The 26,839-nt window shown below is 40.4% G+C and overlaps 1 protein-coding gene across 2 annotated transcripts in view; it reads left to right on the top strand.

Moving 5' to 3' along the window:
• Nucleotides 1–20,834, top strand: part of LOC127418030 (pro-neuregulin-2, membrane-bound isoform-like) — a 148,732-nt gene extending 127,898 nt beyond the window's left edge. For both annotated transcript variants that reach the window (XM_051658352.1, XM_051658351.1), the window contains 5 exons: nt 791–893; nt 4,784–4,907; nt 8,623–8,756; nt 9,504–9,728; nt 15,308–20,834. In XM_051658352.1, coding sequence (XP_051514312.1) covers nt 791–893; nt 4,784–4,907; nt 8,623–8,756; nt 9,504–9,728; nt 15,308–15,953 — 1,232 coding nt within the window. In that variant the 3' untranslated portion in view covers nt 15,954–20,834. The remainder of the gene's footprint in view (nt 1–790; nt 894–4,783; nt 4,908–8,622; nt 8,757–9,503; nt 9,729–15,307) is intronic.
• The last annotated feature ends 6,005 nt before the right edge of the window (nt 20,835–26,839 follow it).

The following is a 26,839-nucleotide window of genomic DNA, read 5'->3' as shown; positions in this document are numbered from 1 at the left end:
TCTCCATGTTCTGTATGTTTCCTCTGTTGCTGCCCACCTGCAGTACGCTAGAGGATGTTTCTAATATTATCATATTCAAAAATCAGACCCAGATATATATATATATATATATATATATATATATATATATATATATATATATAAAATGTGTTCAAAACATCTGATGGTCTTCATAAAACCTGAACATTTAATCAAAAGGAGCCCTTCATCACATTTAGCTGGAATTTGCTGTAAATATTTATATGAGAACTGTACATTTCTTTGCCCTGATTATTCCCGACTGATTTTGAAATTCATGATTAATAGCTCTCCAAAGAACTCTTATAGACAACAGTTTGTGTGTTTTAACCCTTAAAGGTATGCTCTCTTGCAAGAATATAGGCTAAGACTGCTCTGTCATCCAAAATCACAGAATTACATATAGGATAATGCACGCTGCCTGATATTAGCTTAGTGAGATGTATTCTAGCACTCAGTGCCCATTAAGAAATGAAGTTTTTAGTTTTAACTAGTTGAGACTGTTGGATATGTTTATTTTTAGGTATTACAAATTTGACTAACATGTTTTCAGCTATGTTTTTTTTTTTTATCAAATGTAGAAAGTGTTGTGGCCTGAATGGGTTCATTTGACTTGATCTATTTTGTGGCTTAAAGGCTGCCACTGATGCAATGGTTGTGTGTTTGTATGTATGTGTGTCTTTGTGCTCAATGGCCGTTGTTTATATGTGTTTATATGTGTGTCTATGTCTGTGCATATGTATGTGCTTGTCCACATATCTTGTTCATTCAGAGGCGGAGGAGCTGTACCAAAAACGTGTGCTGACGATAACAGGCATCTGCGTGGCACTGCTGATTGTTGGCATCCTGTGTGTGGTGGCATACTGCAAAACCAAGTAAGCCCCAGTTGCTCAATTCATCGATAGATCAATAAAGAGCTTTGTACAATCATGGATTAAAATACAAAAGCATATCTTAAAAAAAAATTATCCACTTTAGGGGTGGTGGGACAATCAAAATCTTATATGATAAGTGAGTAATTTATATCATGGTTATTTTTGCTGGAAATTTAACAGAAAATGGTTTATCTATTTAATAACCATATTGTAATGCCTATTTCTGGAAAATCCAGTTTATTAAGTACTGTACTTTACAATTGTTATGTAGTGTACTTCATCTCATGTGGATATTTTCTCCTTTTATATGGAACTTGACAGACAAAACATAAATATAAGATTATTCGTAACAGATGTCTATAGGTGGCATTTAAAACATTGATCATTGCAGTAAATAATCTGTATCTGGAAATACCTCATATGTTGTGTGTATGATAACAAGTTTATTGTTAATTCAAACATAGTCTCACGACAACTTAAAAATATATATTTTTCCTATTAAAATTATGTTTTTTCCATTACCCAAACCCTAAATCATACCCTCAATTTGTTTGGCGGGTGAAGCTTATTGCTTCACCTATGCTGATGTCATCGTGAGAATATAAGCAGAATCCCAGCTTCACACTGTCAGAATTTTCTTTTTCGGGGCAGCGTACTTGTGCGACTGGAAACCTAAACCAACACTTCCCTGAGTATCTTGCAACTGGTCAGCGGAAACAAGTTTTACACTTCTCTTTGCATGTGCCGACAAAGAAGCACCTCTTAAAAAAACATTCCGGATTTGTTGTGTGTTTACATTTGCACCAAGGGCGTAGATTTGGCTTGAACATTGGGGGGGTTACAGTGTGAAGAATTTACATGTTTCCATTGATCACGACATAAATATTAGTGGGGGGGGGGGGGGGTTTGTTGTACTTGCTTGTTTTGATTATTGGGGGGGGGGGACCCCTGGAATCTACGCCCCTGATTTGCACTCATAAAAGAGTGTATTGCTGTTCTCTAACAGAGCTTATTGAGACTGATTGCATTCAGTGTGAGCATTTGAAACTCATGACGCTTGGCTCGACGCCTCAAGCCTTGCATGCACCCTTTTCTTTGTATTAAGTGTATGATTGGCACCCTACAAGTGCCGAATAAAACATTCACGTTCGGCGGAGATAAAGGTAATGCTATATCGCTTGGCTCTTATTAGTGCAATACAAATGCACTTAGGTGAGGCGCTTGCTGTTTTTTCCCCCGAGGGTGGGAAACAGACATAGCGGCCTCTGAGACTGAGTTTCTTGAGGTTTTCACTTGAGCCCTAAAAACAAGGGCAACTGGATAAAGAGTGTGTTGGTGCCCATTCAGTAACTCAGTGGCCATGTCAGCACACAAGGCCAACTAAAGCGTTCAGTCCACTCTCCTATTTAGTTTTACAAGGTTCAAGCTGGAGAGGACCTTGGAATAGAAAAAGGTGTTCACCATTCACCTTTGAGCTACGCCGCCCGTGCTGTCCTTTCCATAATTGCACATTTTGACTTGACGTTCTCCCTATGCAGTGAGAGTTCAAGTCTCTAGTTCAGCCACCTTTGTGGTACTTCTTAAAAGCGCCATGACATGAATTGGCACCCCATTCACCAAGATCTTTGCCCAGTAAATTGGCAGGTCTATGGGAGGCTTGGTGTCAGTGGAATGTCACGTCTGGCTAAAATTGTCAGAAATTCACATCTCACTTTCCCTGCTGTTTTGAGCCAGAAAAGAGAGTGTAACATCTATTTTTAAGCCCTGTTTTTAATGTTGTTGCAGCACGACTGACATACTGCATTGGTTGCTCAAGTCACAAACATGTTCACAAAAGTGAGTTCACAAACATGTTTACAAAAGTTAGCCGACTAGGTTACCCCGATGGGTAGTGGCGTTTAGCCACTGGTGGCCAGTATTGTGCAAGATACAGAAAGACAAGTAAACAGTGATACTAGCTATGCCAAATTACACAATAGCCACCGGTTCCCGATGTGGTAGAGCTGTGAATGCTTCCCCATGGGACATTTGCTTGAGGTCGGATCTGCTCTTGCAAGCTTAAGACACAATCTTGCATCCTTGGCCAGAGCTATTGAGACTCCCTGTCCGGGCTCTAAACAGGGATCGTCTGACACAAAAGGGCTGTGCAAACTGTGTTAAACGCCATACTACAGACCAGGGCCTCCTCAATGAGGCGGCTTTATGCCTTGAAGTGGAGAATCTTTGTTAATTGGTGCCCCTCCCGGGGTGGGGACCCAAAGCATTGCCTTGTGCAGACAACTCTCCTGCAAGACCATTTGAATGCAGGACTCACTCCATCCACATTCATTGTTTATGTTGCTACCATAGTGACCACTGATGGTCAGTAGATTTCTGTTTGGTATGAGACAGAAAAGAGCCTTTTTCACCACAGTACCATCCAGGACTGTTACTTAGTACTGGTGTTAAACACGTTTCTGGATTTCCCATTTGAGCCACTAGAGGTGGTTAGTATATGCATACTCACTTTGGAGACTGTGCTGTTAATTGCTTTGGCATCAGACAAATGTTCAGTCAATAACTCCTGTGTAGAGTTCGGACCAAGTCTGTCAAAAGACATTCTTACACCCAGGGAAGTTTTTGTGCCCAAAGTGCTGGCAACCTCCTTTAGGACTCAGGTTGTTACCCTACGAGCATTCTCCCCTCCCTCCCTTTGAGTTGGACGAGGCGAAGAGGCTACACATGCTCTGCCTAGTAAAAGCATTGCACATGTACATTTACAAAGCCTGTCAATTCAGGTTATCAGAACAATTGTTTGTTTGCTTTGAAGGCTGCACATAGGGTTTAACCATCTTTAAGCAAAGAATTTCCAACTGGGTCGTGGATACTATTGCTCTCACATATTACTCGCAACGCATTAAATGTCCCTTGGGCATAAAAGTCCATTCTACCATGAGTATGGCCTCCTCCTAGGCATGGTCTTGGGCAAAGGCCGTGTCTCTAGAAGACCTACAGTATTTCTGGTTCCAGGTTGGGCTTTCCTTAACACCTTGCCAGGTTTTATAACTTCCCTCTCTCTCCAGACCTTTACAGAGGAAGATGGTTTATTACTGACCAATTGGTTAGTATCGGTGTTACACTGTGGTCTCTTTATTCCCACTGAGGTGAATGAGAGTATGTGTAAGATGTTTCACTACCCTGTTGGCTAGTATCATTATGCGAAAGTCAATGTTTCACTACCCTGTCAACTAGTGCCAAAGCCCTTGGCCAGGTGATCGCTCTGCTCCCCTCCTTCCCACTAACTGGAATATAGGTGTTGAGATATCGCTCCACTACCCAGCATGGCTAGTGTCTCTGTCTTGGCATTGAGCCATTGGTTTATTGCTCCCACATACCTTCCTATTTCTCAATGTAAATGGGTGGCTACGGCAATGCTTTTGACTACCCTATAATGGCTAGTAGGCATTGCAGTTCAGTGCTGCAGCTTTATGGTATACAGCTCCCGTAGTGTCAGTTTCTGATGCAGCGTCGAAGTTACCTTCTTGAAAGGGAACGTTTTGGCTACTAGCATAACCTTGGATCCCTGAAAGGAGGGAATGAGATGTGTAGCTGGCCACAGCTACTGATTTTTTGCTGTTATGGGACAAGAGATATCCAGCCAATCAAAGAAAAAAACACCAGCCAAAATCGGTGTGATGGTATAGGGTTTTAAAGTCCCGCCCCTTGGCGGGCTCTCCCATAGTGTCAGCTTCTGACGCAGTGTCTTGTTACGCAAGTAATTTAAACATTATAATTGTAAGGCTATTGTAACTAAGGTTTTTCTAAGCTTAAGTGTTTCTTGCAACCGGGCCCTGAGCCATTGCTGAAGTGGTATAGATGCAGATTACACTGCAGAATGGATCTCTCAACAGGAAACAAAGGAAGAAGATGCATAACCACCTGCACCAGAACATGTGTACAGAGCATTCAAACCGTATGCTGGCCAATGGACCCAACCACCCAGGCCCTGTCCCAGAGGAAATCCCCATGGTGGAAGTGAGTTTTTCTGGCCCTCATTTTATGTTTGTTGATAAACAAAAACATTTGCATGTTTTCAATATTATTGATGAATCTTATTATTATTATGAAAGCAATATGCCTTTTTCAGTATTCCTTCAATATTAAATTGCAAGTTAGCTAGTTCTTTCCATGCAGATTGAACCTATGGTCATCACAAGAAGCAATTCTGGAAAACATGCAGAATAGACCATCTTAGGCCAGCATACATTTCCATGCTGTTCCAGACTGAGTTATGCTCGGGAGCAGGTTTATGATTTCTGAGGCCCCAAGCAATCGACCAACCCTGGGTCCCATTTAGAAAACTTTTGCTTAAAAAATTACATAAAAAGTATTTTAAATCATAATTTTAAATTCATCCTATCAACCATTGTACCAGTGATGGCAGTAGCTTCGCTACACATAGTGAAGCTATTAGCTTAACTACATTTCTGAATAGCGAGGTGATAGCTTTGCTAGTTTTTAAATCAATCAGCTTTTCAGTAGCGAAGCTATATTTTTGACTAGGTAGTGGCGTAGCGTTGAGAAAAGCTACACCGCTACATCATGCTTTGTACCCGGTGTTTACTATCACCAGTTTTGAATCAAAACTAAAGATGTCTGATCACAAATGAATCGCTCATCTGAGTCGGTTCTTTAAAATGATTTGGTCACACGTGATAGGAAAGCAGTCTGAATCGGTTCGCGATTCAATCTGAATGACTCAGAAAGCTTGCGCTCGCGCTTCTGAATCATTTGTGCGCGCTCTCACTTGCCAATAAGCTCACAGAGTATTTTATAACACGGAACATAAAGATAACGCTGGTTGCAGTGGATCTACAATCAATGGAAGCGAAACCTGCAAATGCATCCTTTGCCAGTGATGAAGAAGGTCTTTATAAAGTTCAACATGTTTGCAGCTTGTAAGCGACTTCAGCAGGTAAATAAATTTTCCAACCAAAATGGTATCAAAATATGTATTAGCCTACACGAAAACACATAAAAAAGTACCATGACATTACCACGTTTTTTGGACATGTACCATTACTTAGACGAACTATGTTAATACAGTGGTAGGCTATATGAATATGGTAATCATATAGCGAAGTACCATGGTATTTTATTAATTACCTTGAAGCGCCATGTAAATACAATAGTATATTAATATTGTAATCATATATCAATTTACCATGGTTGTAACATGGTATACTTTGAAGTACTTTGAAGCACCATGCAAATGCAGAATGGTGCATAAATATGGTAATTGTATATCAAAGTACCATGGTATTACCACCTGATACCATCAGAAATCACATTGTTATTGCATAGATGTGCTCACACACACACACACACACACACACACACGAAATTTGGCCTCTGATTATATTTCCTGTAATTCTGTGTCTAGCTGCTATATTTCTGTATTGTATAGATGAATATATAGATGAACAGTATACTGTATGTACGTAGAGTTTTTATAGAGGAATGTGCTAATAAAATTATGTTTAAATGGGTATGGGTTTGTGTGGAGGTAGTAGTATAAATATGAAAAATAAAATGTAAAGATAATGACTTAAAATGTTGAACACATGGGTTTGTATAAGTAGCATATCTAAATATGAATTTACATGTTTGTTTGTTTGTTTGTTTGTTTTTTTACGTGCACATACCTGTAGGTATTGCACCATTCTGTATACTTGTATACTGTATTGCATTAAACTGTATTATACTGTACCATGGCTTTGATAAACGTCATGTGAATACATCTTTTAGATGCTTTGTCTATGAAGGTATGTTCTGTGCATCTGAGGTTGAAAAAATATGAAGTGGCTTAAATGTAGAAAGCTACTTTTAGCATGTAGCTTGTAGTGTAACTTGGTACTTTCTCTGAAGTGTAACTTTTAGCTTAGCTTAACTAATTTTTCTGTTGAGTAGTTTGTAGCTTAGCTTGCTACATGTTTTTAGTAGCTTGCCCAACACTGCCAAGTACATTCAAAATGTTTAATGAGATAAAAATCTAATTAAAGATAACGAATGCATGTTTTCCAGTTTTTCCACAATACAGTGATGAAAAAGCAATATTTACCTACAAATATTTTTACAAAACCCTTTTTTTTCTTTCTTTTTTTTTCTTTTTTTATGAACAGGGTGTGCAAAACCTACTACTTCACCCAGTAACATTTTGGAATTCAGTTGTTATTTATTAATATTATAACCCAACATTTATTTATTGTTGTCCAGTTTATCATAATAATATGATACAGTATTATTATTACTTTGAGCACTGTATACAATATTAATATATTCCTGTCTTATTTAATTTACTTTCACCTGGAGCTTATATTCTGACGTTGAGGGTGTATTTTATGTAAGCATTGTAGGCAACATTCGTAAATGTAACAATAAACATAGAAGGCACGGCAGCCCCTCAACACACTAGAGCAGAAGGGAAAAAAACATTGCCGTTTATCAAGCACTGAACCTTTGCTTGTTGCAGAACAATTTGGAATAATGTTAAACATTGTAACAGTCACCTCTTTGCAACTTAACTTGTTCAGAACTTTAAATCTTTGTGGCATCTGCACTATAAAACAATCTAGACACAGTGCAACAAATGAAACAGAATGCAGGTGTCTCGGCATGCATTTTTGAAACCTGAAGCTCTTATTAATTTGACACAGCGTCTAAAAATGTGCCGGTCCTCCGTGAGAAACTGTAGAAACAGCGAGATGCGGTGCAGCAGGTATGGACATTCATCCAGCGCGTGTTTACATAGGAAAACAATGGGGAAAAAATGGTTCCGTGTGAATGGTCCCTAACTCATCCGTTCACGTGTATCTGTAAGTGAGAGCGCATGCATGAAACAAGTTCAGATGGCCTATAGATTTTTTCATAAATTACAATCCTTAACCATACTTGAAAAACTCACCCGTCAGGACCCCGGCGGCTTCTAACGTGAACTGCTCTAAGAGCGCTGACAACTTATTCACACGTGTACACAGAACATCATGTCACCCCTCAAGCGTTTTTTGCGAGTTTTCCTACCGGGGCGGGGCCCCCCGACGTCCGGGGCCCCACACAATTGCGTGGTTTGTGTGGTGGTTAAAACCACTACTGGTTATGCTAGTTAGTGCTGGTTTGGTGTTGGTGTAACTGGTAGATCAGTATAGCCATTCTGTTCACCAGCTAAAAATGGATGACCATGGAAGTCTTGCTGACTAAGCAGGTTAAGAAGCCTGGTGAGGACATCAGCATACCAGTATCCCATGCTGCCTACCTGCATCCTAAACCCAACATATGCTGATGACCAGCAATTCTTGTCTTTTCGACAGGGAAACTACCACAAAAAATTTCAATGTTGCTTTCACACTAGATTCTTTGGTGTAGATGTGGGCTCAACTGGCCATAAAGTTTGGTTTATTTGATTGCTGTGAAAGCCATCTTCAAATCTCACCAAGGTACGAATGAAGGAACCACACTTGTGTTCATCAGAAGAACGGGGTCTGCTGGATGTGAGGGGAATCTGGAAGTAAATTGTTTGTTTATATTTTGCAGTGACACAGTTGTGGTGCTCATGTTGATGATGAAAGAATATTGCAAACGTTCTCCAGTTTGGAACAACATAACCCAGTGTGAAAGCAGCTCAGCAGGGGTAAGGGGGGCAGCTGAATTTGGGTTCACACAAACAGTCTCATGACTATACTTTTTATTGCAGTATATATCAAAGAATGTACCAGCAACTGAGCGAGTAATACGACAAGGAACAGAGACATCAGGCAATTTCTCAGGCAGTCAAATGTCATCGAGATCCCACCACACTTCCACAGCTTCTCACGCTTCCAGTCACCGGTACTGACTGTTATCTCTTATCGCTCCATCAATACATCCATTTTCCCATCAATCTGACTATTTACCCATTCATTAACCAACCCATCAATCTTACACAACTTCCATCCATCTATCTAGTTTATGTTCAAACAACCCAGCTATCCTACATAATTTCCATCCATCCATTCATTCATTCATCCACCCATCATCTGTCCACCCATCCATCCCTTTATCCATCTATCTATTCTTACATCTATCCATCCACCTATCATCTGTCCATCCCTTCATCCATCCACCTATCATCTATCCACCCAGCATCCATCCATTCCTTCATTCATCCACCTATCACCCATCAATCAATCCATCCATCACTTCATCCATCCACCTACCCATCCATCCATCCATCCATCCAATCAATCATCTACCCATACATCCATCCATCCCTTAATCCATCCACGTATCATCCATCCATCCACCTACCCTTCCATCCATCCATTCATCCATCTATCCCTTCATCCATCCACACATCCATCCATCCATCTATTTCTGCATCCATCCATCCATCATCCCTCCACCCATTTAACAACCCAGTTACCCTACTTCATTTCCATCCACCCATCTTTCCTTCCTTCCTTCCTTAACCCATTTTTTTGGTCATGGCTTTACAGTTCTGTTTCTCTCAAATTTTCTCATTTCTTTGAATTTATGGATTATCTCTTGCATATACCCCATCACATGTCTTCTCTCTCTGTTGTTCCCATTTCTCAGACATGAGGAGCGCACATGGAGTATGGAACGGACAGACAGCATACACTCTGACTGTCAGTCAGGGCCACTGTCTTCTTCCATTGGCACTAGTAAATGCAGCAGCCCGGCGTGTATGGAGGCACGTGCTCGCCGTGCAGCATACTTTGGTTATCCTGACACTCCACAGTGCCCCCTACAGTATGGAGACTCTTACGACTCCCTGAGGGATTCACCACACAGTGACAGGTAAGTCATCATCAGAAAAGAAGTGTTCACCTTTACAAAAGAAATGAGCTGTGCAAAATTGCAGTAAAAGTAAAGCATGCTTTCTCTCCTGCTGGTTAAGTAACTGTAAAAATCAGATGAGGAAACTAAATCTTATATTATCATAAATTGTATATTTGCAAATTCAAACATGAAATGAGACTACAGGCTCATTCAGCTTTGCACTGCAAACTTCCACAGGCAAAATACAGTCATCGTTATGGGAACAGAGTGCTGAATTTATTGCAGCATTCATTTCAGATAACCAAGAATCCAGTAAACTTATTTTCAATGATTTCAATTTTTTATATACATTGCCACTTAGGGCCCCATGCCAGACATGTTCAGTGACCTCTAGAGAATGGTGAAGATACTGTGCTGACCTGTGCTTGAGGTACCACCTTTAGTGTGTTAGGAATAGACTGTGTTTTTGTACAAGATCATAACCCGTGACCAAGATCTAGACCACGACATTAAGTAATGAGACTCAGACCAAGGCCACATATATGTGGCCTCAAGAAGTCTCAAGACCAAGACCAAAAGATCAAGACACTAACTGGTTAGTGTGGCAGCGGGGGCGTGAACAAGCGTCTGTCTGGAATTCCCATTTCCCTGTGCTCTCCTTCCCTTCTGCTGTGAAGTTATGTTACACTGGTGCCGAAACCCAAGATACCTGAAGTACGCCCCATGGAGTCCTCGCAGTTGGCCGAGATCCTCAAGTCCCTTGCCGGCCTACACCAGACACACCAACAATCCCTGCTTGAGCTACGTCAAGACCAGGACTGCAGGTTCTTTTGATCATCCGAACTCAGGCAGAGGACCGGCATGCGATTCTGAGCCTCCTCAGCCAGGAGAGAGCCCTGGCTGCATCTCCGGACAACCGGACCATGAAGCTGGAGAAGACCGGCCGCCCGTTTGCCTTCACCCAACGGCTCTGAGACGCCTGCTGGAAATGGCTGGTGGCGGGGGATTGCAACATCGTGGGAGTGGTCGATCAGGTGGTGCTGGAGCAGCTAATACATTGACTGCCAAAAGGAACGGCGGAGTGGGTCCAGTGCCACCCCCTGGCTTTGCTGGAGGAGGCTGTCTGACTGGCAGAGGACCATATAACGGCGTACCTAAGAGCGGAAGAGCCCTCCTACTCTCTCTCCCCTCCCCCTGTGTTTTCCCCTTTCTCTTCCCCCTCCCCTCTTTCCTCTCACACCGCTGACATAGGTGCAGGCATTGCACCTGGGCCAGCCTGCTTGAGTTGCAGAGATCCAGGACACTTCCAGGATCAGTGCCGTGATGGAACTGGGGACGGTGATCCGGATCTCCAACACTCCACAGGCTGCCCCCAACTGGGCCAGAGCATACCGGATACTGGTAAGTGTCAAGGGGGGTACTCACCAAGCATTGGTGGACACAGGTTGTAATCAAACCACTATCCACTAACGCTTGGTTCAACACGAGGCTTTGGGCACAGCAAAAACAGTGAGGGTGAAGTGTGTGCATGGGGATATTCACAACTACCCTGTGGTGACCCTTGTGATTAAAAACATAGAGTGGAGGCCGCAGTTAGTTCCCGCCTCACCCATCCGCTGATTTTGGGGACTAATTGGCCTGAATTTAGAAATGTATTAAAGGGAATATGCACGGATGGGTCCTGCACTAAAGCGGTGAGATGTGAAATGTGCGATGCTCTGACAGGGGAGGCGGAGCCGGGGCCGTCTTCATCTGCTCTATGTCAGGATGACGTGAGGGGGAGAGGCTGCAGACCCTCCCATCCTCAGGGGATTTCCCGAAGGGGATTTCCCTTTGGAGCAGTTGCGAGACGAAACCATCAAGCACGCCTTCGACCAAATGAGAGTGATCGATGGTCAACAACTCCAGCTGAATGTCACACTTTCATATCCCTATTTCGCAATTATAAACGAGCGGTTGTATAGAGTGATGCAGGATGCTCAAACAAAGGAAGATACAACGCAGCTCTTAATACCACAGAGCCGTTCAGGAAATGGTGTTCCAGGAGGCTCATTATAATCCCATGGCAGGTCATCTAGGGGAAAGAAAAACACTGAACCATCTAATAGCCCATTTTTATTGGCCGGGCATTGGTGGCGATGTCCGCAGGTGGTGTGCGGCTTGCCGTGAATGTCAGCTGGTGAATCCGCCGGCCACCCCAAAAGCACCATTGTGCCCCCTTCCTTTGATTGAGGTCCCCTTCGAGAGAACTGGCATGGACCTTGTCGGGCCATTAGAGCAGTCAGCCATGGACATTGCTTTGTATTAGTCCTATTGGACTATGCAACACGATATCCAGAAGCAGTGCCTCTATGCAGTATCTCAGCATGTAGTGTTGCGGAGGCACTCTTCAAAATTATCTTCCAGGTGGGGATTCCAAAAGAAATCCTCACTGATCAGGGCACGACCTTTATGTCACGGACACTACGCAAGCTTTAAAAATTATTGGCCATTAAGTCAATTCGCACCAGAGTTTATCATCCACAAACAGATGGCCTGGTGGAGCGATTTAATAAAACACTTTAGAACATGATTCGTAAGTTCGTGCACGAGGATGCTAGAAATTGGGACAAATGGCTCAATCCCCTGTTATTCGCAGTACAAGAGGTCCCGCAAGCCTCCACGGGGTTTTCCCCATTCGAGCTGCTGTATGGGCAGCACCCGCGCGGCGTGCTTGATTTCATACGCGAAGATTGGGAGGAGGGACCTTCAGACAGTAAGAATGAAATTCAATACGTTCTTGATCTTAGAGCAAAACCCCACACCTCGGGGCAACTAACACAGGAGAATTTTCTCCAAGCTCAAGAACGACAGAGCCGACTGTATGACAGGGGAACTCGGCTATTGGAATTTGCACCGGGAGATAAGTATTACTCCCCACATCGGGCTCCAAATTACTCACCAAGTGGCAAGGACCCTTTGAGGTCACACGACGAGTGGGGGATCTCAATTATGAGGTAAAGCGAACCGATAGAGGGGGCTCATGTCAAATATATCACCTTAACCTCCTGAAATTGTGGAGGGAGGTGGTCCCTGTGACATTGGCTATGGTAGTTCCAGAGAGGGCGGAGCTCGGGCCAGAGGTGAATGCAAAACACAATAATTTCACCCCGGTCACTTGCGGAGACCACCTCTCACCGTATCAGCTCGCAGAGGTTGCCAAATTGCAACTCTACCGGGTCATACGAACCTCATCCAGCACCACATCGAGACCGAGCCAAGGGTGGTGGTACGTGGCCGTCCCTACCAATTGCCCGAGCACAAAAAGAAAATTGTCCGGGAAGAACTGGATGCAATGCTCGATATGGGGGTAATAGAGGAATCCCACCGCAATTGGTTCAACCCGGTTGTTCTAGTTCCTAAGAGCGACAGGTCTGTACGGTTCTGTGTGGATTATAGAAAAGTCAACGCGGTATCTAAATTTGACACAAACCCAATGCCTCGTGTTGATGAGTTGCTCGATCGGTTGGGCACTGCTCGATTTTATTCGACATTGGATTTGACAAAGGGTTATTGGCAGATTCCCTTGACACCAATGTTTGGAGCCCCGGCTACGTTTCAGCGTCTCATGGACCGAATCCTCAGACCGCATTCGGCTTACGCTGCCTATTTAGGTGACATCATCATTTACAGCAATGATTGGCAGCAGCACGTGCAGCATCTGAGGGCGGTTCTGAGATCGCTGCGACGAGCGGGACTCACAGCAAACCCCAAGAAGTGCGCGGTTGGGCAGGTGGAGGTACGGTATCTGGGGTTACACTTGGGCCACGGGCAGGTGCATCCCCAAATTGACAAGACTGCAGCCATTGCGACCTGCCTGAGGCCCAAGACCAAAAAGGGGGTGAGACAGTTCCTGGGGCTGGCTGGCTATTATAGGAGATTCGTGCCTAATTATTTGGATGTCACCAGCCCGCTGACTGATCTCACTAAAAAGGGAGCTCCAGACCCGGTCCGGTGGACGGAGCAGTGCCAACAGGCGTTCACGCAGGTTAAAGCTGCACTTTGCGGGGGGCCGCTTTTATATTCACCCGATTTTTCTCTCCCTTTTGTCTTGCAGACGGACACTTCAGACAGAGGTCTGGGGTCCATACTCTCACAGGTGGTGGGGGGGAGGAGCGCCCGGTGCTGTACATTAGCCGCAAGCTCTCACTGAGGGAGACTAAGTACAGCACCATAGAAAAGGAATGTCTCGCCATCAAGTGGGCGGTCCTCACTGTCCGGTACTACCTGTTGGGGCAGGCCTTCACCCTCTGCTCGGATCACGCCCCACTCCAATGGCTCCACCGCATGAAAGATACCAACGCGCAGATCACTCGTTGGTATCTGGCTCTTCAGCCGTTTAAGTTCAAGGTGGTCTACAGACCGGGAGCGCAGATGGCTGTCGCCGACTTCCTTTCCAGAAATGGGGGGGAGTGGTAGACAGGCCGGATGTCTCCCCGGCCTGAGTCGGGCGGTGGGGATATGTGGTAGAGGGGCGTGGTCAAGCGTCCGTCCAGAGAGAGAGAGAGAAAGCAGTAAGGGCGCTTGCACCTGAGCTAGATTATGTTTAACACCTGTCTCTAATTCCAGTGATCATGGGGAGAGCGGCATATAAGCAGCCACGCGACCAGCAGAGAGAGAGAGAGTCTGGCACAAGGAAGGCCATGGTGCTCCTGAAGCTGAAGCTGTTACGTTTAATCTGTTATGTTTGTGAAGCTAATGTGTTTAAGTAACTACGTGCCTGTGAAGCTAATGTGTTTAAGTGACTATTCGCCTGTGAAGCTGATGAGTTTGTGAAGTTGTAAAGCACTGAAGTGGCCGATTAAATGTCTTACCTGAGCCTGGAAAACCCACTTCCCTGTGTTCTCCTTCCCTTCTGCTGTGAAGCTGTGTTATAGTTAGGAACTTGGCATATTGGCCGGAAAACTCAACAACCATCTATTTCCAGCGTGACAGCCCTTTCTATAAATGTAAATAAATGTGAACCATGTCCTTAAATGTAATGGTGCACACAAAGGCTGTTTAGAAGCTGCCCCACTTGTTTCTTGTGTTGAGATCAGTATGAATTTATGTTGGGCATCTTACCAAATATGAATGTTAGGCATTTGTAAGGCTAGAAACACACTAGCAAATGCAGATGCGAATGCATGGTCAACGCATTGCCAATGCATGAACTGGGTGAGCATCCTTAATGTGTGTTCTTGCATTGCTGTGGTGGGAACAAAACTTAGTACTGAAGGGGTCAATAGAGTTACCTTCAAAAGTCTGTGCCATTAAACTGGATGTTTCAGGTAAGTTGCTATAAATTCTGTATATCTTACTTGCTCAGCAAGATTTTTTTTTTCAAACTGTTGCTCCACCATGACAGTAGTTGACTTGAAAAATAAACTTGCTGTAGAAGTGAACAGCTCAAACTAATGTCGGCTATACTGAGAATGTAATGCGTACTTGCATTGTGTCATGAATTGTGGTCTGACATATTTTTCTGACAGATTGAGGGTTATTCTTTGTTATTTTTCTACTTCACCAATAGTCTTTTCTTTTCCACCTGTACCCTCTTGTGTTCTGTATCTTTTCAGGTATGTGTCCGCTCTGACCACGCCGGCACGTCTGTCTCCAGTGGACTTCCACTCCTCACTGCCCCCGCAGGTGCCTACCTTCCAAATTACCACACCCAACGCCAACCATGCCCTCTCCCTGCCGCCCGCCACCTCTGCTGTTGCCATGGGAGCCTATTCGCCTGATGACAACCTGCCACTGCTGCACCATTACCGGCGCTCCCGTCGGCCATATTATGCGGCAGAGAGCACAGGCTCCCTCCCGTCCAGCCCGTATCGCTTTGTGGACGATGAGGACTACGAGACCACGCAGGAGTACATGTCCTCACGAGAGCAGCCAAAAAAGAGCAACACCGGCCACCGTTGGCACAGGAGATCGCAACACAACGGACACGTATCGCAGCACGCATCAGGATCCAGGAACTTCAGCTCGCAAAGTTGCCTGTCAGACAGTGAGTGGGAGGATGACGAGGTAGGCGACCTCGGCCACGGCGAGAGCACACCGTTTCTCAGTATGCAGAACATGAACACCACCGAACCAGTCACCATATGCCGTCCCAATGACACACGGACTTACAGCAACACAGGACGATCTGGTTCCCATGGCAACGTGCCGACGAACAAACTGTCACAGTCTAGGTCCAGACCGAACAATGCACCCCTTTAAAAAAGTCTAACAAAACAAGGATGAACAAATGTATCTAGAAGTGAAAAACAAATGATATGCTATAGACCTGCACCTACAAGAAATATTTTTTATTTTATATAACAGACAGATATTCTAAACAAATGAAATATTTATTTTCATTTCAGCAAAAATTGTCTACTTGCTAGCAGCAAAGAATTTTTTTATAGGGGGAAAACTATTTGTATGTTATTTCATTTTTTGATTTACAGCATTATGAAGAAGAATTATGTGCCAATTTTTTCACGAGTTAGAAATAGAATAATATTGTGGTGCCTTTTGCTGTTTGCCGATGAGGGAGGTTCAGTTGAGTTTTTGTAGCCTTTCTTAAACAGACTCTTGGGTTTTATAGACATGTTTCTCTGTCTTTTTAGTTTTTTTGTTTATTCAGGATCTCCCCATTTGAACTGTGATATTATTCAGACACCATGCAATATCGAATCACTTTTTGTGTAAGGTGTTTGTTTACATGAGTAGGATTGACATCCACACATAACAGATGTTAAAACGCAACAGATGCAGATTCATGTGAACACCAACCACACAGAGTGGTTCATTCATTCTGTGCCAACATAATCAATCAGATCACTGTTTGCTTTTGATTTTTGTTCTCGTTTATTTTAATGTTTTTCTCAACTGGTCATCGCATATTGTTTCCATGGAAACAGAGTTATGTAGGAGTTCACAGGGCAAGGCACTGGGTCACAGTATTGGTCCTGGTGTTCAGGGTTTTCAAAAATGGTGGTCTGTACGTCCAATGAATGTGTTTACACTTCTGTGAGTGTGTGAGAGTAGCGTTTGAATTTTTAATCTCAGTATATATGTACGTATCTTTGTGTACAGAGTAGTGGCTGCCTTTTTGTGTGAGGAAACATTTAGTTTGTGCGTGTAGCATTGTGTATGTCTTCAGGTTAACGTTTTGAGTGTGTGTATGTGTGTTTGTGAGTGTAGACATACACCTATGAGTACTAGTGTTCCTGTAAATGTGTGTGAGTATGCTTGTATTCCTTTATGATGGATGTTGGCTTTGTCAAAAGGAAACTATTTTTCAGTTTTGTTTTTAAATAATGTTACACTAATGGGTTAAAGGGATAGTTAACCCAAAAATGAAAATTTGGTCATTATGTGCTTACCCTCATGTGGTTCCAAACCCATATGGCGTTATTTTTTCCATGGAATAAAGGAGAATTCTTGAAGAATCTTCATGCATCTCATAAAAGTTCAAAGACACCATAAAAGTACCAAAAGTAGTCCATGTGACTTGTGCACTATTTTCCAAGTCTCCTGAAGCCATTCAATCATTTTTATATGAGAAACAGACTGAAATTTAAGTTGTTATCAGTTAAAATCTTCCCTTCCGCTGCAGCCCTTAAATCTCATTCTCTATTCCGCATATTCTCCATTTATGAATCTGACACAGACACAAATGAGATCTCAGAGCTGTAATGGAGAAACATTATGATGAATAACAACTTTAATTTCAGTCTGTTCCACACAAAAAGCTATCGTATGGCTTTGGAAGACTTGGAAAACAACAAACAATGGAATATGACACACCACCCCCCACTCCCTTCTCTGAGCTTCTCAGCCAACGTCATTTATGAACTGTTGTGGTGTAAAAAATCTTCAGAAAATGTAGTTTTGAGTTTGACGGAAAAATATCAGCATACAGGTTAAAATGACATGATGGTAAGTAAATAATGACAGTAATTTTTGGGTGAACTATACCTTTTAAACAACAGAGAGAGAGACATGCTGGTGACTTTTCCACACCCTTGTGGTAAGATGAGCTCATTGCACTGTAATCTTCCTTCCATGTGTAGTCATTGGCCGCAGTGCTGCCTGTGAGGGAACCAATCCAGCCTGATTCTAGCCTACATGGACCTACATCTCTCCCCTTAGCCCACACGTTCCCATTCCTATGCCAGCAGCTTTAAGCCGCACTGTGTCTCAGGACTTTCCATCAAAAACTACATTACCCATAAAGCACCTGTCCTACTCGGAACAGATCCATTACTGCCATTGTGTCCATGTCATGCTGGTGAGAATATGAAGGATGATACGACCAGCTGTGTTTGTCAATGGTCCATTGATATTTTTGTTAGCTTGTCTTTCTGTTTTGTTTTTGGTGGGGTAGTTCAAAGCTGTGTCCTCTCTTTTGACATACAGTGGGGTCCAAAAGTCTAAGACCACTACTGCCCTACAAAGGCAAAGCACAGTAACTACACCAACACTAAAAGTAACTACGCTAACACTCAGTCTCAGTCTGTTTTCTCTGAATCTGAGCATAGTTTAGCCAAACCTGTCTGTCACAGAATACTAGATTTAACTCAATTTTGACAAAATTTGGATTGACTGCATTTTGCGTTTGCAAGGCAAAAATGGGTTCATTAGAAGTAATTTACAAATGCAATATAAATCATTGATATGTGGTTATAACAACATGCATAATAAGAATGACTTTCATGCAATACTTGCCAAATAGCGGGTCAGTTTACCTAAAATGTTATAAATACTTAATAACACTTATTCAACATTAGTAACCTATTAAAATGTGCCTAAATGTAAAGTGGACACATTTGAAACATTTATTAAGGAGTTGCCAATATTATAAACTTGTATAAAGTTCAGTATGGTTTAATGGTCATCAGGCTTTATTACATGACATGTGCTGTGAATGAGCATGAAGATCTGAAAAGTATTTTTGCAGAGGACTTTAGGTAACTAGGACTAGTTAAGCTGAACAGGACTCAGAGCAGCACCATTCTTTTGACATCAACATGACAAGTGAGTCAAGACATTACAATAATGAATATAAACACAAAGCGGACTGTGGCAAAATGACATAGTCCCTCCTTTAAATCTCAGTACAATAGTCTATTTTTTTTATTTTTTATTTTTTTTATTTTTTTGCTGCATTTTGACATAAATCATGAATTAGTGCATTTGATGTTTTTGATAATTACAGTCTAAGCATGAATAAGCGTATTAATTAAGCATTTATAACATGCAACTTAAAATGCTTACTATTTGGCAGGTATTACATGAAAGTCACCCTTTTGATTCATGTTGTTATAACTGTATATCAATGATTTGTTTTGCATTTGTAAATTATTTATTATTCATTAATAAACCCATTAATTAACCCTTAAAAAAGAGAAAATGAATGTGCATAGTTACCAAATGCATCTATTTTAAATGTATCTAGTCTGATTGATCAAGCGGCATTCCAAGAGTGCTGAGATTTAGTATAACAGCGCAGCATTGCTTCACTGTTTCTGTCACTCCAGAAACGCAATGCGCACTTTATGCAATTACACTATATAACTGCCTATATTCTGTCTGAAAAATAAGTTACTCTATATTAACTTAACAGAACTGGAGTATATAATTAATATCACACTCGTAAATTGTGGTTTTGTACTGATTATCAGGACAGCTGTGATTACCTGAGTAACAAGGCAGCTGATATTCTATACAACAGCACTCTTGTTTGTGTGATATTGCTTCATTATATTGTATTACATAGTATTTGGAATGTCCCCTTTATTCTTTAATGACAGCAAGCTCTCGAGCTGACATGGATTCCTCATGTCTGTGCAAAACCTATTGATCATGTTATCCAGCATGACTTGAGAATGTTCCAAAGAGCACCGTGTGTGCTTTAATGGAAGCAAGGAAATCTGACCTTTTGTAGTGAATATGGTCAATGTCTCGAATTTGCTTGTGAGCTGGAGCTGGAAATAGTGTTTTAAGTCCTAAAACTTTGTTCTAAAGGTTTAAATGTCTCAGACTTTTGAATCCCACTGTATATCTGTATGTAAGCTGGAGATTTGCTCTAAGCAATGTGTGTTTGGCTATCACTAGACGTAGATTATAAAGAGTAAACCTCTCCTTTCAGAATCCAACAATCTACAATACATTTAAAAAGGCAAATGACAAAAACCTACCTGCATATGTTCACTTGGACATTTAGATACACGCAGATACACTTACACACACACACTTGCTCAAGATTAATTCTATGTACTCACATTTAAACACACTCATTTAAAGTACCACTTGTCTCACTGATTTCTTTCTTTCCTTCCTGTCTTTCTCTGTTTCTCCTGTTCTTCCTCCCTGCCTGTGAAGGCATCTCTCCCTCTGCATGTTCTAGTGGTTCAGGTAGTTGGATGCATGGTAACCGCAGCAACTGAGTCATATTTACACAGTAAAAGTGTAGTTTTTATTTGACATTCAGCAATAAATCCCCTTTTTCATGTTCATTCTTGACTTGGAATATGCTAGACATTTTTGCAAGTTTTCTCAAAAATAGTACTTGTAAAAAAAATCACTTGTTCATATGGAAAAATAAATAAATCTTAATTCTTACCATTTAAAAAAAAAACAATGAATTCATTAGGATGTACAGTATGTCATGTTCTTTTTTATTTTTATTATTGTTTTGTTTGTTTTGTTTTTTGTTTTTTGTTTTTTGATTAACATCCTTTTCAGGGAAATACAATTTAATAGCTGGAGAGAGCTATAGTTTAGCTGGAACATGCAACCCAAGTAGTATGTGAACTGCATGGTACCATCTTTGCCCATGAGTACTCATGCTGCATTCCATTCAAAGTTGGATGTGGGGTATTCCTTCATGATATCTCCGATCTCCAACCATAAAGGCATTCCATTGCCCGATGCTCGGAAAGTGATGTTTAAGGAAACAAAACTGCAATGCTCTTACTAGCTTAAAGGGTTAGTTGACCCCAAAAATGTCATTGTTTACTCACCGCTGTTTTGTTATAACAACATATGACTTTCTTTCTTTTTCTTAGCACAAAGGGAGAAATTGTGAAAAAAAAATAAAAATAATTATGCTCAGTGATGTCACACAATGGTAGTTTATGGTCATTGCCTCTTCAAGCTTCAAAAGGATGTAAAAGTATAATTCAGAAGTCTAATAAATTATTCCAGGAGACTCATGATTGTTATGAAAGCATACGATGAGGTTTGGAGAGAAACAAACTGAAATCTAATGGATTATTTAGTAAAACTGTTGACCGACCATTGCTCTCCTCTGCACGCTCATGAGACTGCACAAGAGCAATATCTGTCACGAGACGGGGCGTTCAAGTGAAAACTCGTTTTGTTTATCTAAAAACAGGTCTGCCATATAAACAAAAGAACACAACACAGCTGCTCACAAACCAGAGAACAGAACTTAATAAACATGTCTGATGAGTTTGTAGTCGGAGAATAGATGCATTTCTATGCCCAGCCTCATTTATTTGAAACAGAGTACTCAATCAAACAGAGAGATAGAGGAGGCGGGAATGTCTGTCACCTCTTCTCCATTCTGAACCGGTGAGTATTTGTGACAGACCTCCGACTGAAGAGATCGATACCTCAGCGAAAACATTCTTGGCAAAAAATAAAGTAGTTTTTAACTGGTTAGTGAGATGCAGACTTCAATATACTGTTATAAGAACGTTTTTGGAACAATGCCAGTTCATAGCAGATGGGGATTCCCAGCATGATGTCGAAAATAGAAACCAAGCGATCAACAGAATGTACTGTCGCTCATCACAGCTGGTTAGGACAAAAACTCTGATTAACACAGAAAATATACCTTTTATCTTGTGTCGTTTGCCGTCAGGTTAGGAAACGGTGTTACTGTAGCTGCCTTCAGCCTCCTCTGTCTATCTCTCTCAGTGTGATTGAATACTATGTTTCAAACAAATGAGGCTGGGCATAAAAATGCATCAATTCTCCGACTACAACTCATCCGACATATTTAGTAAGTTCTGTTCTCTGGTTTGTGTGCAGCTGTGTTGTGTTCTGTTGTTTCTATTGCTGTGGCGGACCTGTTTTTATATCAGCTAAACGAGTTGTCGCTTGAACGCCCCATCACATGAAAGACACTGCTCTCATGCAGTCTCATGAACACGTAGAGGAGAGCAACGGTCAGTCAAAAGTTTCACTAAATAATACATTAGATTTCTGTTTGTTTCTCACCAAAGAGCATGAGTCTCATAGAATAATTTATTAGACTTCTGAATTATACATTTGTGAGCTTTTGAAGCTTGAAGAGGTGGTCACCATAAACTGCCATTGTATGATATCACTGACCACAAAATCTTTTCACAATTTCTCCCTTTGTGTTTAGAAAAAGAAAGAAAGTCAGATGGGTTTATAACAACACAGGGGTGAGTAAACAATGACTGAATTTTCACTTTGGGGTGAACTAACCCTTTAATAGTTTTTTGATGTTTAACAGACACGTCTCCTATAGAAATGTGATGTCATGCACCCACATCTCTTCGAAATCGGAGCTGTGGATTCCATGAGTTTCCAAGATGAATTTCCAAATTGTCCGACTTCAAGTGTTGGTCCATTGCAAACCCCGACTATCTGAGTTGAATGGAATGCAGCATCAGTTCTGGGTACACGTTTTTTGAGCCAATCTCCTGAGCCGTAAATGCCATGTGACTGATCACTACAGGATCCTATAAACGAATTACAGGAAACACTGTGATTTTGGTGACAGTAGGTCGAAAGTTCATCAACTGAAATCGGTTTGTGCTTTCCGAAATTCGAATCACTGCCCCCAATGGCTGAAGTTGGTTTATACATTCGTGTTGTTGAACGTATAGACACGTGTGAGCTCAAATTTCCAGATGAAATGTCCACACAGTGTATCATAAGCCCTTCTGACATTCAGTCACATGCGGAATATGAATTATGTCTACAATCACAATTTCACTAGTTCAAATGCTAATTCTTGATGTCAGTTATTACATTTACACTGTTAAAAACATTGGTTCTTGATTTCACACCATTACTTGCAGAAATACCCATTCTTGATTTAAAAAAACTAAATTGCAATTAGTAAAAACATCCTGACATGTGTAACTGCATTTTCACTATTAGAATTTCAACATTTTCTGTCATTCAGTCCTGTTCAAAATGCAATTACATTACAAATACAATTTCACATATCAGCTATTCTTATACTCACTAGAAAAAAAATATAATTTACAATAAATATGTTGTTACTAGTGCAAATGTCCTTTCCTGATATCTACAATTGAATTACTAGTAAAAATGCTTTTTTTATATCGTGAAATAATTGGGAATTTACGAGTGAAAATACAGTTATAGATATCAGTTATGTTTTTTACTAGTTAAAATTCCCATTTTTTATATCAAGAATGGGTATTTCTGCTAGTACTGATATAATTGTATTTATTTTTATTAGTCCAAGTGTAATTACTGATATCAAGAATTAGCATTTTATCTATGAAATGTATGAGAATTTATGAAAATTATATTGAATCTCTCATTCAGATTTTACACGTGATTAAATGTCGAAAGCACTTTGGGAGAGAGTTGTGTTTTAGTTATACTTGATGTAATAGAGTCAACAGAAATGCAAATGAGATTAACCATACTCCCTAACCCAAATCCTAACTGTTATTGGAACAAAAATGCAATCTTTATGTAAATGCAATTACTTTCTGCTTTCCATGGGACCAGAATCTGTGTCTCTGAGATTGCTCACTCCGTACGCTATTGTAGCGGCCGAATGGGGTTGATTCCAGGGTACATGAACTTTCGGAAGCAACGTGTCAATTTACTGTGTGACCATGTGGTAGAAACACATTTGTTTCATGCTTTTAAGAGACTTTAAAAAAATAAAATAAAAAATGGGCACTGGTGAAATATCTTCTATAATATAAGGAAATTTGTGTGATTTATATATTGCTTTTAAAAAATACATGGCAACATTTCAATAGCTGTCAATAGTGAAACACACTTTTTGACTGCAAAATGGTGTCATGGCATCTACAGTTCAGGAGCCGAAGCTAACCAGACAAACCATGTCCCCATGGTACAGTAACACTGATTTTACTTCTAAATGAATTTATTTCACATCTATTAGTAGATTTATTTCTATATGAAAACAACAAGGGGGAAAAACACTCCTTAAAGTTATAGTAGATACAATGTGTTGTAACTACATATTACTAACCTTTAAGGTAACATATCTATATGTAAACCTTATAAGTATTGCTAGTTAACCTTATGTTTTGTGCAGTTTTTAAATTCTTAATCTTTTCAGTCAATATGTTCCAATAGAGAATATAACAAGGGCTGTTTTGACCCTTTTTACAAAGGAAGGCCTACATTATCTGAGTGGCATATTTTTATGAACACCAGCTGTTCGAAACCATCTGTTAGTTGATCACTACACAGGATGTGCACTTTTTAACCTTTACGTCCATTTAAAAGCTTAGTTGAGAATCTAATTGAATTCTAGATTTAAATCCATTAGTACTTGACAGACTGTAAGAAACTAATGCCTCATTGAAACATTCAATATTAAAACATAATTTACATACCTTCTGATAAAATAAATAAATAAATAGGACACAAGTAATAGATCTGGCAACAATTCCAAAATAAATGTTTCACAAGATGTATTTCTTGTTTTTTTTTTTTTTCTATATAAAGCATGAGTTTGCTTATAATCATAGCAACTAGTTACAAATTTCCCCAAAATGTGCTTGGGCATGACGTTACTATTGTAATACACTGTGCTATTTTTAGGGCAATGCTGTTGATAACAAACATGAGATGTTTTGCCTGCATTACTTAGCTGATTACCATACAACATAAAAAAAAAAAAAAAAAAAAAAAAAAGCATAACAGAAGAGACAAAAGCAAACAACGCTGTTACTGACCCCCACTCAACCTGTTGTAATGAGTCCAAGAATCAACTGTGTTACAAAAAACCTGTTTGACAAAGACTCAGTCAAGGTTTATTTCTTCTGTTGTCACCTACAAAAAATGCCTTGTATGAAGAGCTTTACAACAATCTTGACTGCAGTCAATGGGTGGGTAAGTTGCCTAAGAGTGAAGATCGGATCTAGAATATTTAGAACACAATTCTAGACTCTAATCAACATCAAGATATTGCTGATTACTGATACTGTTAAGTGATGCAAAGACCATTCATTTCTACAGCCTACGGAGGAAAATGTTTTTTCATGTGCTATTCAAAAATACATAAAAAATGCCTCTACTATACATGTTTCCAGTTACTGAGATCAAAGTCATTTTATATTTTTTTCTAGGGCTTAAAGTGCAAAATGTCATGTGTAACCATCCAGAGACAGTAAAAAATAAAAAAATAAAATAAAAATCTAATTCTCATTTAAAGCTGAAATTCTTGAAAAGAAGAAATTGGCATGAGTAGTGAAGAATAATCTTTTATTATTATTTTATTAAAAATAGATAGACAGACAGACAGACAGATAGATAGACAGGGTTGGGTGGGTTACTTTTGAAATGTATTCCACAACAAATTACAGAATACATGCTGTAAAAATGTAATTTGTAACGTATTCCGTTAGATTACTCAAGGTCAGTAACGTATTCTAAATACTTTGGATTACTTCTTCAGCACTGGTAGATTTTTTCACTTGTTTTGACTATAAAAACTCTGCCAGTACAGTAAGACAAAATGCACATGTTAAAAATACATTCTCTGAAAAACCTAAATATCTTGTGCAGTGTTGTTTCTAAAACAAGATTAATCAAACTGATCTTGTTTTAAGGATTTTTAGATATTTTTACAGGAAAACAATACAAAAATTATTATCAAGAATAACATTTTTGCCCTAATAACAAAGGAATTATGATCTAACGTGAATTTTCTTGATAAAAAAATATGATCGTGTCTGGTAACGTGCATGTAAAATGGCTTGAAATATAATTTTAGCTTAGCGTAAAGCTGACAATTTACACAAGGTTTATTTCTATTTCTTCTGCTCCAAATTTACTTCAAACTTACTTCTCTGTCTGCTCGTATGAATGTAACACATCATAAGAAAGTGTTTCACCGCTGTTCAAATGCACTTTGGATCGCATCATTTATATGTATAAATGTTTTCCATCTGAAAGGACTAAATATTAAATGAAACAAATGATAATAAAATGCAAAGTAATCTCTTCAGTAATCAAAATACTTTTTGAATGTAACTGTATTCTAATTACCAGTTATTTAAATTGTAACTGTAGTGGAATACAGTTACTTATATTTTGTATTTTAAATACGTAATCCCGTTACATGTATTCCGTTACTCCCCAACCCCGTAGATAGATAGACATATAGATAGACAGATGGACAGACAGACAGACAGACAAAGGTATGGATAGATGGACGGACCAACCGACCGATAGACAGAGAGATAGATAGATGACAGACAGACAAAACAGGCAGATGACAGAGAGACAGACAAAGGGATGGATAGATGGACGGACCAACAGATAGATGACAGACAGACAGACAGACATACAGACATACAGAAAGATAGATAGATAGATAGATAGATAGATAGATAGATAGATAGATAGATAGATAGATAGATAGAATAAACTAATCAATGGAATCAAAGATGTACCCTTATTCGTTACATGGACATGGAGATGAGGGTTTAATAAAAGCAGTTAATTTGTTAACTTGCTTCACCATGCCTGCTGGAAATGAATTTTCAGAGTTGCCACGATTCACAATTTCAGAATGATGAACAGCTACAAAATTTTAAAGTATTTCTTTGTCAACGTTAGATCAAAAGAATGGTTCATTCTTCTTGCTGCCTGGTGATACTCACTTTGGTCCTGAAGATCAGCCAGGGCTTGAAATCTGTTCCTTATTGGAATGGAGGCCATGTTATTTTTGGGAAGTCAAGGAGGAGAAATATATATAAAAAAGGGATGATCCTGAGGAAACCCTGGATTGTTCTAATGGGCAATCATTAGTTTATATTACCCCAAGCAAAGAGTTAAGATCCTTGGACTGAAAAGGTATTTCATGTTGG

The sequence above is a fragment of the Myxocyprinus asiaticus genome, chromosome 27, assembly GCF_019703515.2.
Source record: "Myxocyprinus asiaticus isolate MX2 ecotype Aquarium Trade chromosome 27, UBuf_Myxa_2, whole genome shotgun sequence".
NCBI classification, from domain to species: Eukaryota; Metazoa; Chordata; class Actinopteri; order Cypriniformes; family Catostomidae; genus Myxocyprinus; species Myxocyprinus asiaticus.
Note: the sequence above shows the minus strand (reverse complement) of the source record. Positions and strands in the feature narration are given on the sequence as shown.